Source organism: Corvus kubaryi, unplaced genomic scaffold, assembly GCF_017639235.1.
Source record: "Corvus kubaryi isolate FWS band 111438036 unplaced genomic scaffold, C.kubaryi_AGA036_p1.0 71, whole genome shotgun sequence".
NCBI classification, from domain to species: Eukaryota; Metazoa; Chordata; class Aves; order Passeriformes; family Corvidae; genus Corvus; species Corvus kubaryi.
Window position 1 is genome coordinate 13,356,272 of NW_024582059.1, and position 19,155 is coordinate 13,375,426.

The 19,155-nt window shown below is 39.9% G+C and overlaps 1 protein-coding gene across 2 annotated transcripts in view; it reads right to left on the reverse strand.

Annotated features, from left to right (window-relative positions):
* MMRN1 (multimerin 1) overlaps window positions 1-17,310 on the reverse strand; it is a 39,927-nt gene extending 22,617 nt beyond the window's left edge. The window contains exons 1-3 of one of the 2 annotated variants that reach the window (XM_042049899.1): window positions 16,697-17,310; window positions 3,762-3,881; window positions 1,420-1,526 (exon numbers count right to left, since the gene is read on the reverse strand). In XM_042049899.1, the coding sequence (XP_041905833.1) occupies window positions 1,420-1,526; window positions 3,762-3,881; window positions 16,697-17,223 (754 nt within the window). In that variant the 5' untranslated portion in view covers window positions 17,224-17,310. Of the gene's footprint in view, window positions 1-1,419; window positions 1,527-3,761; window positions 3,882-16,692 lie in introns of both variants that reach the window. The other variant, XM_042049900.1, reaches the window with a different exon arrangement.
* Window positions 17,311-19,155: the final 1,845 nt, after the last annotated feature.

The following is a 19,155-nucleotide window of genomic DNA, read 5'->3' on the forward strand; positions in this document are numbered from 1 at the left end:
GAAGCAGGGAAGAAAAGCTTCTCTGACATAACACCTTTCATCCCAATCTCGTTAAGCAGTTCTACAAGCATTAATTAATTAAATATCCCATTGCCCCTGTGAGATAAGTGTCATCTCAATTTTCTAGCTGGGTAAACTTGGTTATGCAGATTATAAGTGGCTTCCCAAAGTTATTCAGCAAGCCAGAAGAAGTCTGAAAACAGAACCCAGGGGATGTAACACCCACTCCTGTAACACTTGACAGCACTTTCCTTTATTCTTATTTTTTACACAGATGCCACTACAAATTGAGTTGTACAGCTTTTCTTCCTGGTCAATGTTTCCCTGTTATTTTGATGCCATTTCAATTTTGTCACCTGTGACCTTCCCCTTCAATACTACCCTTTACATTTTCTTAAATCTATTTTTGCTAATGTTTGGGTTTTTTTTCTGAAAGGAAACCTTTACAACACTTGATCCATGCTCACTGGACAGCCTTTCTGCCTGACCATGTCCTGTGTTAATAACTGACTCTACACTCTGCTGTGCAGAGGAGAACTTGGAGCCTGCCAAGGTTCTGGCTCTTCAGCACTGAAATTTCCCTCCTGGATGTGAACAACAGTGATTTCTCTTCATTCCTCTACATTAATTTTTAATCATAGCCCTTTACTTTACCGCTGCTGATTGAACTCCCTATCACACCTAATGGCCTTTCTTGCAATATTCATTCATTTAAAACATGTATGCTGATGCCATATCTAATTTTTCAAGGACTGCTTGCTTAAGGCCAGCAGCAAAGAAATAGCTGTTATACAGATACAAAACTACAATATGATGCCACATGTTTGATCACCAGGGCAGAGGTAAAAGGCTGTTCTGTCAAAAAGGGCACAGTTACACAGGGATCATGTGCAATACCTAGAAAAATTCAGTCACTGTTGAAACGAACAACAGAAGACCTACAAAATTCAGAGAAGTAAAAAAAAGTTGATACATTATTTTATCACAAACAAAATACATTCTTAGAGCCTGAAACTGAAAGGAAAAAGAGTAACAGTGTTGTAGAGGAATATTACAGCAAATATTCAATAGAGGACCTGGATTTAATATCCCCAGCAATGCAATACTCAATAACTAAAAGGTCAAAACATAGACGCACTGAATGCAAACTCCATATTTTAGCAAAATGAAATAAGGCTGGAGATTTTATGAGCTTTATTTAGAGTGGAAGAGAAGAAAGGACATTTTGCTTAGCCACTCTGAAAATTCACATGCAGGGAAGCATCAACATCCCAAAGCATTTTAGTTTACTGTGCATTTTTCCTGGTTTTAAATTAACGGAAAGGACTGTATTGGTTTTCAACAGAGCCATTTGCTCCCAAATCACACCTCATTGTTTTCTTTTGCTGAATAGTTTCAAATCCTTACAATTCTACTCACCTTTGGGTTGGCAGTTCTGCCCCCTGTACCCAGGACAGCACTTCCACTCCAGGGATGTCACTATTTTATGTTTGATTCTGTAGGCCTGGTGTGTTGTTGTCTGGGATCTGTGAAATGAGAACAATTTAAACCTATTTTAGGTAACCAAAGAGGAGCTGTAAGATACCTGCGTAACTACAGTGCATTATCTCACTTGTCATATTTATTCTTTCATTACTGCTTGAAATTCAAACTGAATTCTAACCAGGGTTTGGTGTTTCATTAGCAATCAGAGCTTTAATATTGCAACCTTCAGATCATCGACATGAATTTTAAAGAAACCTGATGTCTATTTAGATTTCTTCCCCGAATATCTTATTCGGGATTCAAATACTGCAATCTTTTATGGAAGACATTACAATTAATAACTACCTCATTGAACAAAGTGAGCCAAAACTACAATAGTCATATGCCCCTTTTCTTTGAAATTGGTGGAAAAATGCATTCACAATAATTTATACCACATCAGCACACATTTAATGCACCCTGGAAACCTTCCCTTCTGATTATTTTAAACAAGATTATACAAACATTAATCCAATAAAGTGTGAAAAATTCCACTCTGGACTTCAGGGAAAGGAGGGCAGGGCTGTGTAATTGTGAGGCCTCAGTTACCACTGTTACAGTACCCAACTGCAGAGGCAGCAGCAATTTTATTTGTGTTCCAACACATTCTGCATGTCCTGGCTACCCCCATCACTTCTCCCAGGTTTCTTAACTTCACAGAGAAGTGAGTTTAGAACAAACGTGCTGCAGTAGGGCATACAGAATAAACTACAGCAAGTCTCCTTGCTCTTTTAAGATGTTAAATACAAAGTTCAAATAAAAACAATATCACACAGTACTGCTAGTTGTTAACACTAAGATGAAGAACACCTAAAATCTCAGAAAATACGATGATAAAACAGTTACTGAATTGTTTTGTACGCAATCCCTGTATAAATCACTCCAGAAAAAGAGAAGAATTTAAAGGCTGTCAGACCAAAAAAATATCCTCCCAACACATTAAAAAATGCCACCATATTTTACACCCCAATTAATCTTGTCACCCCTTTGCAAGGGATGCAATATTATATATAATAAAATTCTTATAGCAGCTGGCAGGAGCTTTGCATGTGTTCCCAACCAGCTTTGGCTCTAAAAAATGTCTTTTTCAGCAGCAAGAAATCAATAAAGATTAAGGTGATCTTAATTCAAGAGTGTTCTCGGTTATTTTGCTGTATGGATGGTCTTATGATAAAAACACCTCATTCTGCATTAGCATAATCCATTCCTAAAACCACTCACAAAAATGAAGTGTCCATGAAAGGAGTTAATCAGGAATAGCTATTTCAAAAATAATCCACACTAAAAAAATTCATGTAAATGAGTCCCAGAAATTTATATAGTAGAGCCTTGTTTATACAAGCAGCACAAGGACCTAAAGTGATGGAATTAGGAAAAAATCAAAACAAAATAACACAGCTGGCAACATTTCAACCACAGGGTCCGCTCCACAGTTTTGCAATGCAGTCGACTGCATTTCAGAGTCACCAAATGCTAAGGAAGCTCTATTCCCACTTTCAACTCTAAGCTTTAAGCGTGTTCTGCCATACCACCTAGAGGACAATTCTCAGAACAGTCAAACTGACTTCTAAGAGGCTTCTGAAATTTGTCGAGGGAAAAATACATTACAATCTGGAGATTGTAATATTTTTGTTGGTGCTGTTTCAGTTTGCCATTTTCCAAACTCATGCATTAAATTCCAATTTCATTTCTGACTGCAATCTAACATTTGGAGAACACAAGGAGGCACCCAAACCACAAAGGACAATCTGAATATGTTTTAGAGGTATTATTTACAAGTTCCATCCAGGCCAATTACTTGTCTAGGTTCACTGCCTGACCAAAGCTGTGCCAGAAATAAGCACTCAGCAGAGAGATAATAACAAAAATATTTGTGCCTCTCAGGGGAAGCCTTTTGCTCCAACAGAGCACAGGCTTGGAAAATTGCACAGAAAGGATTTTCTTCCATGCACATGCTTTAAACCTTTGTACTTGTGCATCTCTCTGACTCCAAGACTTTGAACTGATTGGAGGGTGCCAGAGTGGGGACATGCCCAGTCACGAGCACTTAGACTTGCTATAGGAACAGGCCATGAGCTTTCTACAAGCTATAGGGTCATGTGATGATGAGCCCTGGAGACATGCTAAGCTTCTCTCTCCTGTTTCCCTTTTAATTTTTAAAGTTATATGCACATTAATTGTGCATTGGATGGTAATTAAAGTACTTTCAAGTCCTCTTTCTTCCCAGCTCTCCGTACCTCTGAGCACAGGATCCAATGTGCCAAGTGCAAGGCTTTGCTCTGCCTGATGAGAAGGTTTCCAGGTTGTCCACCACAACTGTAGGTACAAGTCTGGTATGGACATAAGCACACCAGTTTCTGTAAGATAGAGAAGGTAAATATGATTAAAAGTACAATCAACATTTTCCACTATATGATAATATATGACACTTAACTGTGAAAGTTGCACCCATAAATGACAAACAGGAGTAAGTTATGAAAATTACATTTGTTTCTCTCCAACTGCCAATGTTGTCTCAGGAAATCACTTAGTCTTTGTGCTTCAGCAAAGGAAACAGATGATAATTTCTCCATCTCTACATACATTCATACTGCAAATCTAAATTTTAATTTGTAAATGTCAGTGGAGATCCAAGTACAAAGAAGCTCTTCTAGACTTCAGTAATGACAGGTCTTAAAGTACACCTACATTTCAGACTACAGAAACTGTTTATCCAGAATTCAAAGGAATGTTTAGTAAGGTTTTTAATCATCCACAGCTTTCACTTCATGGACAGCCATTTCTAGTGCTTCTTGTTTCCCCAGCAATAGTGTGAGTACAGACTTTGTTTTCCAGTGTACTGTGAGGTCAAAGCCACACACAGCAAATACACAGCAGGGCTCCACACTTGCCTGTGCCTCTCGATGCCCATCCAGAGAAGGCAGTCACATACAAAATGATCAAACTCTAGATCACTGCAGCCCAGGGGGCTGGAGTTGGTGAGTGCAAGAGCAGGTTTGCTGGGGTTTTCTTAAAGGTTTCTAAGGAGGTTGCAAGCAAATGCAAACTGGTAAATCAGACTTTGGAACTTTGCTACAGTAGAGAATAGAATTAAGTCAAAATTATAATCTAAATAATAGCTCAGGACAGATTCATACAGGGAAATTACACCACAGAGATCTATTGGTATTCCTTGAATCAGAAGCAGGTAGATAAGGGTGTGATTTTCAGAGGCTTTTGGCAAGGTCTCTCAACAAAAGATATTGGAGGGGGAAGCAGTCTATCACATAGCAAGAAAATAGATCCTGTTATAGACAAATAAGGCATTAAATCAGAAAGATGAAAGACTAGTTTGCTTTCTCAAGAAGCACTTTATCAACACAATCCCACATTAATCTGTAATAGGCACTATATTCACTAACTAGGGGGGAAGTCAGTAAATAGGGGGATGGCAGGGTTATACAGAATTATACAAAATCATTTTGTGTAGTAAACAAAGCTGAACTTGAAGAACTGCAGAAGTCTCATGATACTGAATGTCCAATTAAGTAGGTGTCAGAAAAGGGTCTTGCAATGCAGAATCAGTCACAACGACAGGCTTATAGAGATAGTATCACTACGTACAGTAGATTTCATCAGTGGAAAAAATAATCTTGGAGTCATTGTTAATGGCTCTCTGAATAGGCCAATTTCTTGTTTTGCATTAACGAAGCTAGGTAATCAAATACTTGACATTATCAGGGAAGGACTAAAGAACAAACAGGAATCACCACTGTTTCAGCACATCAACTCTTTGTTGCTGTATACAAGTAGATAGCCAGTTTGAACAGAGAATTCAGGTTTGGTCCTATACCCTCAAGAGAGGTGCAAAAACCCCAAGATTCAAATAGAAGAAAAGCAGAAGGGATAAGAAGTCATGACATTCATTATTCGCTTAGTCTTGTTATGATAAGTAGGCAACAAAACAGGTTTAAAACCAAAGACCAGGGCAGCATTTCCATAGCTATAGACTGTGCCAAATTTGGAAGTCAAAACAGATTTAAAAAGCAGTAAAATTATTTCATGAAAAAACATGCCATTATGGTATTATCAGTTTGGTTTTTTAAAAAATCATTGCCACTATAACCTCTGTCTCAGGAAGTCTCCCAGCTGCAGACTTGAAGGCATCCTGAAGAAAGTATTATTGCTTTTCTGCTGGTGGAACAAATGTCTCTTTGGCCTAGTACTGACTTTTTTCTTTCATCCTTAACTTAGCACAGCCTTTCTCAGGATCATATGTTATTGCCTTGTCCATGCTGAAACATACTTAATTTTTGAGTTGGCAAGTTAGTGACTAGACATTGTTTCAGTTGAAGGACTGGTGGAGCTGCAAGTACTTCCAAAAAATATTTGCATATGAAAGCTTAAAGTTCATCTTCCTGTGTTGTGTTTTGCTGTTAACATTTTCTTCCAGTTGTAGTAGCTCTGTTCATGTTTCATAATTCAGTAAGGGTTATTTACCCCAGAAACCAGTATCTTGCTATGGGCTCCTTACAGTGGAAATCAAAATACAATTAAGACCAGATTAGTTCCATTCACTTAAGTGGCATTAATACGGATTTACACTGCTTCAAACATGAACAACAGCACAAAACACAAAACAGTATCAGCATCTATCCTCAAGTGATTGCTTTTGTCTACTGAGATCCTACCAGTGTATGCACATTAAGCTCAGTAGTGCTGTACTAGGAAAGTGATTCCTGAGAAAAAAGCAGGCTAAGCTATAAAGATGCTAAAACCAACAGATTGAACCTCGTGATATCTCTACTGCCAATATTGCTGTGCTCCCTTTCACAACACACATTGTTTATTTGAGGAATAATGTTCTTCCTATAAAATGGGCTTTTATTGAGTGCTTTTGATCTGATTTTGCTCACTCACTCTCCACTTCCTTGAGAATTTTCAGTAAGACAGTATTTCTTCTTAATTAGTTATAAAAAAGCTGTGCTTTTTTTAATGCTTCCTTTATTTTCTCACTCCTTTAGTTACTGCCTTTTATCTCTGTGTATTAATTAGAAACTCCATGAATAAATATTTGCTAAAAGCTAAATGCAGCTATCAAGAATGAGCATAAAGATTAGGTACTCCACTCACTTCCTCTGGGAAAGTCAGGAGCAACTATATGCAAGTTTGAGACACATAAAATTGGCAAAAACGAGAGGAAATTTAAGTCCTACAAGTTTTGTAGAGGAACGGTGAAGTCACTTACCCACCCCTCCGGGTGGGGCATGCGGGCCCTTCACAGTCTCGTGTACCACAGAGGCTGGCAGGACTAACCAAGTAATAATGATATTTGAGTTAAGTGCCAGCAGCAGTAAGCCAGAGAGCGAGCCTGTAGCTGCCTCTCTCCTGGCACACTTCTGCAGCAGCAAGAGAGGACAGGCATCTTCTCTTGCCAAGAGTTCAGTGTGAGCCAGACACAGCAGGGCACTTGTGGCCCTTGGAAGCACTGCCAGGAAAACAGCTCTTCCAGGGGGCTTCCTCACTGAGCATCAGGGAGCAGCATGAGTGGGATTTCTCCCTATCAAAAGGGGAGAGCCAACCACACAAGCCAGGCACTGACCTCACCAGCAGCAGAGGTACCACAGCACCAGGAACCTGCAGGCAGCAGTGGGGTGGCAGGAACAAGTCAAGGAGCAGCCCAGCAGGGACCACTTGAGGAGCCAGGTCCAAGAGGTCTGCTAGAGACAAGCACCCCCATAAGGAAAGCAATACAATCTCCAGCCTGGGCTTAAGTGGAGTCCCAGCCCAGGGGCGTGGGTGGAGGCTACAGGTGAGGTTGCTTAGGACCATCAAGGCTCGTTATGCTGCCTAGGGCACTATCACTGAGCTTCTTTCTCAGTACAGGCATGAAATCTCTTCCCTTTCATATCTGTGGTGAGGGTTCTGCAAATCCATACCCAAGATTAAAAAATGTATTTTTTTTCTTTGAAGTGCAGCACAGAGATTAAAAAAATAATAATCTCTGAGCATATGAATGGGATACTAAATATTTCTTAACAGATGCAGGAAGTGATTCTGGGCCAGACTGACACCGATCTATTCAGGAGGAGCTCTGACTAATCATGGGGATTTGCTTATGATTTAAACTAAGTATAGAGAATGTAAACATCTAAATTCCTAAATAATTCTCAGCAATTAACTGATGGCATATAAAGTCTGCTCAGAAAACCTCTGAAGCAATAATGCCATCTCTAGCTGTTACGCAGTACCACATCTCCTTTCCTGTTGCACATTAGCCATCTGGGAAGTGAGGAGCTAACGCCTTGGGCAGCTGGGTGCTAAGCATACCACCTCTGCAAATAAAAAAGTCAAATATAGGGGCAAGATTTTAAAATCTGGGCTACAGCGAGGCAGGGGTGAGGTTAGGACTTGAGCCTGTGGCTCCGTAGCCTGCGCTTTACCTTTGCATGCAGATCTGACAGCTCACCAGAGAAAGGGATTAAGCAGAAGATGTACAGCAATATTGTCATTGACACCCTTTTCTGCAGTGCACATATTTGGGGTATGCATTTTAGTCACTGAGAGCCATTTTACAGTTAAGCAAACATGGCCAATGAAAAGATAAGAGAATGAAAACAGGCATAAAGAAAAATAGCAAAAGACATGAAAGCACTGGAATATAGATTTCAGTTAAAAAACCAAACAACCCTAGCCCCCACTTAAAACCTTTTAAAAATTCATACTGTAAATCCCATTATTATTATTACTATTATTATTATTATTGAGGGTGTCTAGCTTTGAGGAGCAGCTATTGGAACTTCCCCATTTGGAGACGCCTTCCAAAGGAAAAAAATGTTACAATACACCCCAAATGTTAAGGGCTATTCTTGAATTTTAAAGACAGTCTGAACTCAGCCTCTGGTCTCCACCAAAAATTTTACTAACTTGAGCAGATTGTTTCCATTTAAAATACTTAACTCATTCTTAATGTACGTGAGTGCAATGTCTGAAGCTGTGGTTCTCACATGGCCCAGCAATCTTTGATCAGGCTAAATTGGAGGAAATATTCACAGCAAAAGAGCCCCTGGTGTGACTCATAATTAGGTTTACGCTACCAATGAAATAAGCTCATTAAGAGACGTTAAAAATGTAAATATAATTTTGAAATCAAATTGTCGGAAAAAATGTAGATTTGGAAATAGAAGATGAAGCGTGGCGGAAGAATTATGACAGGCTGTGTTAATGCAAAGGCAGAACAGAAGACAACTGATTTGCATAACAGGACTTCAAACCTGAAAATCCTCTTTACCCTCCCTGGAATAATTTATTCCAGATCATCAACACAGGCTTCTAACATGCAGATTTTGTTGAGAGCTGGAGGAGCCTAGCGTCTCTTTTGCATTGAGCTTGATTTCAATCAGGAAAGCTGTATTTAAAAACAAAACAAAATCCTCACAATATACAACAGAAATCCAGCCTGGAAAGAGCAGTACAAGTTCCCAGCTGGCATAAAGCCCAAGTGACAGATTTCATCCCCCTCTAGCATGTCTTGGCTAGGAACGTGCAGTGGTGGCAATGTGTGGGAGAGTCCTCAGGCCTTTGAAGCAGCCTCCTTGATGTGGTATTCGCTGCATTATTTCCAGCTTAAATCAAAATGCTGCTAGCCCAGCTCTGCACTCCGTGTGCTTTGGCTGTACCCGAATGTGACATCCCACCCTCAGGGGTGAGGAAGCACCTACACCGAGTAGCACGGTAGGAAGAGCAGCATCTGCTTCTGCTGGAACCTGTGAGCACGTCTGCTTGGCAGCCTGAGTTTCCTGGGCCTTAGGGCCATTCCCAGTTCCAAGTCCTGAGCAGATAACTGGCCCCGGAGCCTGCCCCGGCGGCTGGAACAAAGGGTCTACACCCATCAGTGGCCCCCCGGCGCTGCCTTTAAGCCTGTCTTTAGCTTCTGGGATCCTGCCTCCTGGTTCGGGGGACACTCAAGAGCCCTTAAACCCGTCTTTGCACTGTAAAACCCTCTCCTAACTCGCCATGAGCCGGGCTCAGGCTCGGCCTTACCCGAGCCTCCCCGGCGGCGCGGGGCGCGGCAGTGCCCGGCACGGCTGGCAGGGGGCGGCCGCAGCCCGCGGAGGTGCCGCCGCTGGGGCACCCGATGCTGCTGAACAAAGAAGTGCTATTTACACCAATACCAAAAATCACGGGGGTTTTGAGGTCCCTGCAGTCCCCCTTCCACAGCACATTTCCACTGTAAAGTGTTCCTTGGGTGCATTGATGAGAAAAAAAGCAAACTTCACAAAAACTGCCGGCAACGCCTGTGCGGGATTGCTTACAGATCCTTGCAAGTGGTCCTAAAGCCACCCCACAGGAACACCAGTGCTAATCAGACCACAAAGGGTATAGAATCAGTTATGCCCCCTTCATATCGTATCTGAAAATGACTTATTTTTGTCTGTGAGTAAATTAGATTACCTGGCTTTTAATAGAAATGCTATTGAATCAGCCCAGCTGAATACCACTGAATCATGAAAATAAGATTATTGTCTTGCTGACAGAATACAAAAGGACCCAGAGCTGGAGCCATTGTCAAAGTCCATGCCCATCTTAGTGGTTGTGCCTCATTCATGTTGTATGCAGCTTATTTGTGTTTCACAGAATAGTTAATGAAATACTCATCTTGATTATACAACAGTTTTAATTTTATATTATCCTTTACATCTGAGCAAAAGGGGTTGTAGAAAGATGCTACAAGCATCTAGAGCCAGGAGATAAATTTGCTTTAAACAGCCTTCCAAGTTTGGATGAGGAGAGATAATGTTGATTGACACAGTGCAAACACTCAGATTATAAGGATAGCAAGCACCCTCACAAAGCTCTTTTTTGCTATTGCATGGGAGACTGGTTTTAGCAACTTCCTTTGAGTTCCACTAGGTGACTACAGAGGCGTCTCACCGTCATATGGTAAATTCTATATCTTTACGTGAATGTTGGTCATCTCTCAAAAATATAAGCTCTATTTCAAAGAGAAATTATAAACTTGAACTAAAACTAGTTAATTCTTTAGGTTCAGTGCCCTGAAATGTATGAATCTCAGCTGCAATAAAAATTCAGTACTCACTAGGGACTGACCATAAACAAATCAAATTGGAAAATGTGTTTTACAAGCTGGTTGGAATGGAAGAAACTAAAAAGTGCATGTGACATATAATATAGTATGTGATAGTAAAATATGTTATAGGATATGTTTTTATCTCTGAGAAACAGCTGACTTGTTGACACTGACTAGAGCATTAGGTGTCAAAGATTTATTTAATGATTTTTTTCAGGACTCAGTGTCCTGACATTTTGTTCTGTCTGTTACAAAACACAAATTCTGCTCTCATCATTCATTTCCTTTTTTTGTATTACAGTGCTGAAACCTTGGACTGCAACAGCCTCTTTATTTCATCCAAATTTTTATTTACTCTTTGTCCTCCCTCTTGCTGCAAAAATTAATTCACCCTTTCCACTTATTATTTCACCAATCTGTTTTAGCATTTAAAATGTTCTCTTGTTGCAAATCAGATCACCTCTTTGATACATGATCTTGCACTCCGTGTTCAGAGCCCTTTAACACAATCAAACTTTTCAAGGTAGAATTTAGACTTTGGAGAAGATATCATTAATCTCAAACCTTCGAGAATTATCCAGTAAAACACAACTGAAAATGCAGACAAACTGTTCTTTAAAAAGGTCTGAATTCTGCTTTTTTACTTCTGGAATAGAAATTTATTTTCCATCTTCTAATTGACCCAGAGTACAAAATTCATTATGATAGTTCTGGTCTAGTTTACTGTCAGTGCTTTTCAGGTAACCTTCAGTGGTATTGGTTTTCACTGCTTTTTTAGTGCTTTTGTGATCTACAGAGAAGGAGATTGCAGTGTGTCAGTGACGGCTTCTCCACTTTGGGAAATACCAGCACAAAAAAGACTTTGTAAGTGACCAAATGAAAATATGAAAAATAAGATCCCTTGCAGTTTCAGGGGTGAATTTGTCCTTGCTTATAGTGTTGTTTTGGGCAGCTCTTCTTTTCCTCTTTTCCTTCATTAAATGATTAACCACCTTGCCAGTTTCTTTGTACCTGATTTGTCGCTTTATCATACAGATACATATCTTTATTCTGTCCCTGACTGATCTTACGTGGCTCTTGAACAGAAAGGATCTGAGCCAAAGTCCATGAAATTCAAGGTGATTTTTTTCCACAGGCTTTTCCTCATGACCAATGGTATTGCTTACCAGGAATGTGATACAGAATAGATGCTCTGAGATTTGGCAGAAAAATTGACATTTGAAACACTCACATTCTCTAACTGGCAACACAATAATGCCTTTGGAACACATACGGGGACACTTTGCTGCTGTCCTCTTCCTTGCCAAGTCTATTCTAGAATTAGTGTCAGTTCTCTAAAATGTTAATTTTATTCAGATTTATAAGAATGCCTGTTTTGTGTGCATACCTGGGCAGATGTTTCTGGTGTACCTTAAATGAAATGCTGCAAAGAGTTGAGTATTTGCAGGGGCTAGGAGGTAAATCCTGTGTCCAGTTTGGTACAGTAATTCTAATCTATTCGGAGGGGTGAAGGGACACTGTAGGGATGGAAAAGAGTCTGTTCCTAATCCTTCCTGCTGTTCCCATGGCAGATGAAACAAAGAACAAGAGCAAGATAAGCATGAGCATTAATGCAATAGTTAGTGTAATTAGACAAACAGAAACCTTCCTTACCACCCTGAAAAAAAACCCAGAAATCATCTGTATAGTGGTGCCTTACCTGATCACAGAAAAACTAAACAATGAGACCCTGAGGAGGCTAAATGCTTTGTGTCTCAAAAACAACCTTGGTGAAGAAGTGATTTTTTTTCCTGTGCTATGTTTCCTGTGCTGCTGAAAACAGTCTGTCATGACCCTACCAGCCACCGTTGCCATTTGCCATGGTCTTTGGGACTGCTATGGGAGTAACACTGAGTTTAGCCTGTGTAGGAAGATTGGACAGTGAGCTTACAGCTGAGCATCAGAAATACATTCAAGGTGCTGCTGGACACGAGTGACTTATTGCAAGGATCTGCATAGCTGTGGTACAACATTATGGGGACAAAGGTTGTCAAACACACCCTGACACAGCTGCCAAGGCAACCTCAGGCCAGTGTAAGATCTTCCTCCTTCCAGGTCATAGTGAATATACCTAGTGAGGCAGAAACTTAAGCCATGTGTGACTGTATTTTTTGGAAATGCACAGTGATGCAAAATCTTAGGAAATCAATTCAAGAATTTTTGTCTCTGCTCCATTAAAAAGTGACATGATGAAAAGAGACTGTGAACCTTCCATTAACTAGGCAGTTAAATCAGATTTCTATGTGTCTTATGTATCTGAGCCATCTGCTGATCTCAACCATTCATTTTAATTTGTCAGTACACTAGATTTCTACCAAGCTGATATAGGCAAAAGCAATTTCCAGGGAGAAATGCAGACGTTTGGTCGCGAGAATGAAATATTTCAGCACTCCTATAACATGTGACAGCTAAGCAAATCTGTCCCTGGTGCTGACTCTATTAAACCCTTCTGTGCTTAGTAATAAAATACTGTCACCTCACCACTACCCAAGGTAATGCTAGAGGAAGTCTGTAAAGACCCTCAGTGGTTTCATGATAACTGGAAAAGGTGTAATATACACATAATAAGAGAAGAGAGTAATGTAGAGCCACCCAGCCATGTGGGGATACTGTGCTTAATTTACAGCCTGAATGAAGGTCTCATGTATTCAGGGGCTGCCTTGCACAGTAATTAATAAAATAAGGTTCAGAACGAAAAGATGAGCGTGCTGGTCTCAGGACTGCACCTGAGATTTACTCCATTGCACCACTGTTGTTTAAGCTGCTTTACACAGTGAAGTACTGCAACTGTCTCTCTCCACAGGCTGAAAAACATGTACCTCAAATTAACTCAATTGAAAAGAATGTATCATAAATTTTCTTCTTTGACACCAAATTGATACTCAGATTTAGTGTCACTGAATATTGGAAAAATTCTCTCCCTAGTTTTCCAGTATTTCTTTATTCATTGGTATGGACTCCATAAAACTTTGAAGATAAGTAGAAATAAAAAAGAAAAAAAAGCATATTTGTAGAGACATTAAGTTTTACATTTCACAGCTAAAGCCAAAGTCATTACTAGGAGTGAAGAAAGGAATTCTCCTTCAGCTCAGGCCATTCCAGATGAGCTCCTATGAAGTTTTCTTATCCTTGTGAAAGCTTGGATGCAGACCCTGCCAGAAGGGGGAATACCTCACCACAGAAAACATTCTTCTGAAATGGTCTGAGAGCAGACAGTGACAAATTGTGTTCTCCTGTACCTATTCTAAGGTTAATTATAAAATTGTTCCAATGTGAAGGAACAGAATTTAATTGCATTTTTCTGCCAGTGAAGAATAAGGAAGGGTTTAGTGTTTTTAGAGAAAAGGATATGCCCAATATTTAGCCCTTATAATACCACATCAGGATGTAATAGAGGCTCAAAGCCTAACCTAGTTCTAGCATGCATTTGATTAGATGTGAGTACATAATATTGTCCTCACATAACCTAGGGTAGAGATAGCAAGGGAATTATCTTTGTAAGCCATTAAGGCACATAACCTCCTTCAGAAAGGGGTATTTGGATAAGTAAGTTTGTACAATGGGCACGTATTGTACCTTGTGGGTAATCTGACAGCCTTGCAGACTCTCTAATAAAGTGTATGTACTGGTATTTTTAAAATTATAAATATGTTTTAAAATAAATGCTCATTCTTATTTGTTTTCCTTCCTCTTGTCTCTCACAGATCTCTCCCTATTGTTCCTTCTATACGGAGCCTCCTAATGTCAGCATCTCTGCACATATGTTAGCACAATGGGTTGCCATAAAGGATTACAGAGCCATGCAGATCCTACAAGGTCACTCAAAAATTCGGTTGGAATACAGTCTATAACCAAAGAGGTGCTTTAATTCAAAGTAAATTCAAAAAGCAAATAGTTCTTCCACATTTCCTCATGCTTTACAACTGTGGAATCTGTTACTGAGTCATGCTGTGCTCAGGCTTCAAATGAGTAAAACCTTGAAGAAAGATGCATGTCTTTATTGGATCTTAGAGTATGTCTTTCACTTTATTTGTGATAAATATTGAAAAAAAGAAGGAAATTATATGCTAGAAATTATTTAGGGCATAATTGATGGCACCTGCACTTAATAAATAAAACTTTTTGTGTTCTTACGCATATTTTCCCAGCAGTATCTATTCAGGTGTTTCACAGCAGTGGTTGGTAACAGTGAGCACACAAGACTTGGCATTTTCTCATGCCTTTGCTGAAAAAAAAAAAGAGTCACAAGCAAGTTTATTATTCATCCAGGTCTGATTCCTACGTAAAGAAAGATGGAACAGTGAAGTGACTTAAGTCATGGTCCAGGTCACAGCAAAAGTGGAAGGAAAGTTCAAAACACCACAGCTGATTGCAAAAACACTTGTATACAGGGGGAAGACAAGCCTTGTAGCACAAGAATCTTCCTGTGAAAAGGACTGAGCCACACCTAGATATCTGCTAGACAGGGAGAGGGTATGTAGCTCAGCAGTTTGAGAAAGAGTGGGGATCCAGCATTCTGTTTTATGCTGGGGTTTCATGCTGCTACCCATTCCTGTAAATTTGGTATGCAGTCCTGGCTTTGCTGCTAACTGGCTCAGTGGGCTCAAATATGCATGTTGCACAGCAGGTTGCTCCTCGACCACTCATGAAATTAGGTCCTGGCAAATACAAGATTTGCTTATTTTGCCTCTCTGCAGCTACAACCACATGTCATTATGATAAATAAAATATGTGACCATCTTCACCAGAGACTAATTTTTGTGTAAAAGGTAGAAAGAATACCTGCTGATTCACAGAGTTTTTCTGAAGATTAATTTAATTGGAATACTGTTCTTGAAGAAAGCTGTGAAAGCTAAAGACCAAGGTTAGCATGTATTAGGATTTATTTTAATGGAGATGTAGCTACCAGTACTCATGTTAAAAGAGAACTCATTTAACTCAGGTGAACTCAGATACTCTGCCAAACACTGTGGTAAGGCGGTGTAACAGACGACTTTCAGAAAGGTGTCTGGGAAACACAGCTCCTCTGCTGGGCTCTCTCTTCCAAGCAGAGGCAAAGGACTCCTTTCCTTTGGGTCCTTGTGCATCCTTTCCCTTATGCATCATCAAAAACTTGCTCAGGTCAATGGGAATCTTTTCCTTCAGTTAAAGGTATATTAGCTCCCAGCCACACACAGCAAGATGATCATAGTAGTGATGATTTATTCTCTTTTGCATGAAGTTGGATGCTAACATTTGGGAAAGTACTATCAGAAGAAGAAATCTATATTCTGAAAGCCCACTCTCCATAAATGCTATGGAAAACAACCAACACTTTGTGTCTTTCATTTTCTACCAGGATCTGACTATATATCAGCAATTAAGGGAAACTTGCAATATCTGCAAAGTCAGTGTTAATATCCCCATTGAGAAATGAAGACATTGGGGAACAAAGAAAATAATTGAGTGTTCCAGAGCTATAAAAACAGACAGTACAGTTTGATATACTCTGTTATACACAGCTATTGTGTATTAAGTTATAGAGTTCTGAATGCACATTCACCTGCAACACCACTTTTCATAAGTTTTTATCAGAGAATAGGATGTTTCTAATTGTCAGACATTGATGCATTTTGTACATTTAATTGCTTGTATTTTCAATTTAGTGGAGAAGTTTACAAACACAATATTTTTTTAATAGATTCCAAATGAGATAGTGCATCTTCAATTTCTTTTACCCACAAAAAAAGAAAGAAGAAAAAAATATTCAGCAGTAGTTTACTGTGCATAAAGCAGGGCGTCATCTATTGTAGTTCTTTCCTACCCATATTTGACAATGATTCTCCAGTTGATTTTGAGATAACTACCCTGAGGAATAAAACATTGCAGCATTTACACTGTTAGAAATGTTACAATTGTTTTGCCTGAGTAAATGCTGCCATTTTGCTCCCTTGCTTGTTTTAGATGGTCCTTTTTAAGGTAAAAAAATAATTTTACTGAAATTGCTAGGAATTTTGTCAATTATGACACTGGAAACAGGAAAATAAGCAGTGCACAGGACACAAGAAAAAATACGCAACTTACTTTCCCCTGGTAGTTTGAAAGCCGGATGCTTTGGAGTTGGCATCCTGCTGGCTCCTGGTGATACCACCACTGTGAGAGGACTGCTTGACAGATCTGTTCCCTGTAGCTGTATCCAGGCTTGTAGTGACCCCTTGAAGGAGAGGGATCTCTCTAGCAGTGCTTTGTAGGGCTGTCCCTTTGCTGTGAGATGAGCTTCCCATCTTGTCTTTGCCAGAGTCATCATCACTGTGTCCATTTGACTGACTTGCAGGGGTAGATACTGTGGTACTGGAAGTTTTCTTTGCTGCTTTCATTCCCAGTGTCTCGTCTGAAGATGCAAAAGGAGGTCCCTGTGAGGCATTCACTTTGGCTTCTTGGATTTCAGAATGGGGTGACCCCCTAATTGTGGTCGAAGATGGAGTCGAGTCTGAGTGACTTGTCTGGGTTTCATCACCTTGTCCTGTGGTCCAGAATTTTCCTGGAATGTTAAATCCAATGCTGCCCCTCTGTAAGTGCAATAGGAGCAGGAAGAAAATGATCTCTTTCATTCTGATGGTTTGCAAATGCTGCAAGTTATCTCACATTTATTTCCTAAACAAGAAATCCTGTAGTTTCTCCCTCCTCCTGGGCTGCTGCTCAGATAGTGAGCCTACCCAGAGGATGCCCTGACAGGTTTTATTTCTGTAGAAAGGAAACAGGTTTTGGTGTTTCAAAACTGACTGAGGAAGCCTGGTTTCCTGTTTCTGTGGATCCCCCCGCAACCTGTGACCCCTCAGAGAGCAGGAACCTGGCAGCCTCTGTGGGAGGAAAAAAAGAAGTCTCTGCAGAAGGCACAGGATAAAGATTCATGGCACAATAGAAATGTGGAAAAATATGCACTGTGAAGTAATCCTGAGGGATAAAACCTGAAATTATTAGCTAATTTTCCTTTCACATGCACATGCACAGAGAAGTGATGTCTCACATGTGCCCTTTCGATGGTTAAAATTACGACCTTGTTATTCGAAAAAGAGTTGGCAAAACTGGTGTGCTACACAAAGCTGAACATTTGCTGTGTCTCCTCTTTTTAGTCTGAACATTTAAGCACACTGCTGCCAAAAGTGTGGAGACAAGGAAGAGGTTCACGCTGTATCCACCACTGATCCCCATGCCTGGAGATACTCAAAATTCAACTAGACAAGACCCTGAGCAATTTGATCTTAGCCCTGCTTAGAGTTGGGGCTTTGGACCAGATGACCTTTGGATGTCCTTTCCAGTCTATATCACTCTATGAAATTATGCTTAGTACCTGCAAGGTTGAACACTGCAGCCAGAAAAGAGGAGATGAAAGCTTTCCTCCTCTGCTGCCATTCGCCAGCTCTCTGAGACTAAGGCTGGTCAGTTTCTTGTTGAAGGAAAAGAAAGGGAAAAAGGTAATTGCTGAAGAAATTGCATAGAGAAATACAAATACACGAAATTTTAAAGGAGGTACAAAGCAGCAACAGAATAGACCTGTCAGGAACCATATAGATCTGAGAGGCCCTTGCCAACCAGTTCAAAAATCCTCTGGCCACTGACAGGAGTTCTGTACTAAGGACTGTGAACAAGACGTCCCTGAAAGCAACTCACACATCTGCTAACAGAACAGCATCTTATGGGTGTGCTTCATGTTAGTTGAGGATTGCCTTTCCTCAAAAACAGAAGAAAATCCCCATTCCGTGGAAGTCTAATGACTAACAGGGACACAGCGGAAAAGCTGGTAAATTACTTGCATATTTTGTCAGAAAAGGCTTTCAGAAAAAACAAAACCAATCCAATAAACCCAAAAGCAAAACACCAACATGGGGGATAAACTACCATCTTTTGTTGCAGTCAAACAAATCTCTGTGATGACTGTTCCTGTTTAGAAGATTTGGATAACAGTGCCTTGATTTCAGTTTCCAGGTGAAAATGTTTAGGTGTACTGAAGGGTTGGGTTTTCCCTTTGTTATGATTTTATTTTCCTGTTTTATTGTCTTGGTAAAGCAGAGGCTTCTGCTGTGTAAGTAAACCAGACGCAATTTTATGATACGACACGTTAGAAAAGATATGCAGTTGTGTTTTCTTTTGGAGACTATTACCCCTCTCTTTTTTTTTATTCATAGTGAAATCTGTACATGACCTTTGAATGTAGGACACAGGAGACAATCTAATGAGCAATTTAATTTAAAGACTAACATAAGCAATTTCATGCAAGCACTTATCTTTTTCAGCTTTATATTTGAGATTTTGAATTAGTACCATTACCTGAATCAGCCTTTGGCATCCCATATTTTTTAGAAATCCCAAGACAAAATGAAAGGTAAATCAGTGTTGACCGTATTTGCAAATTAAGCGCAAGCTGCCTTTAAAAAAAAAAAAATCACAGCAGCTGTATACTGTGGTTAATTATACAATAAGAATGCCTAAAACAACACAGAACTTGGATTATGCTTTGAGTCACTCCATTCAGTGTTGATTCT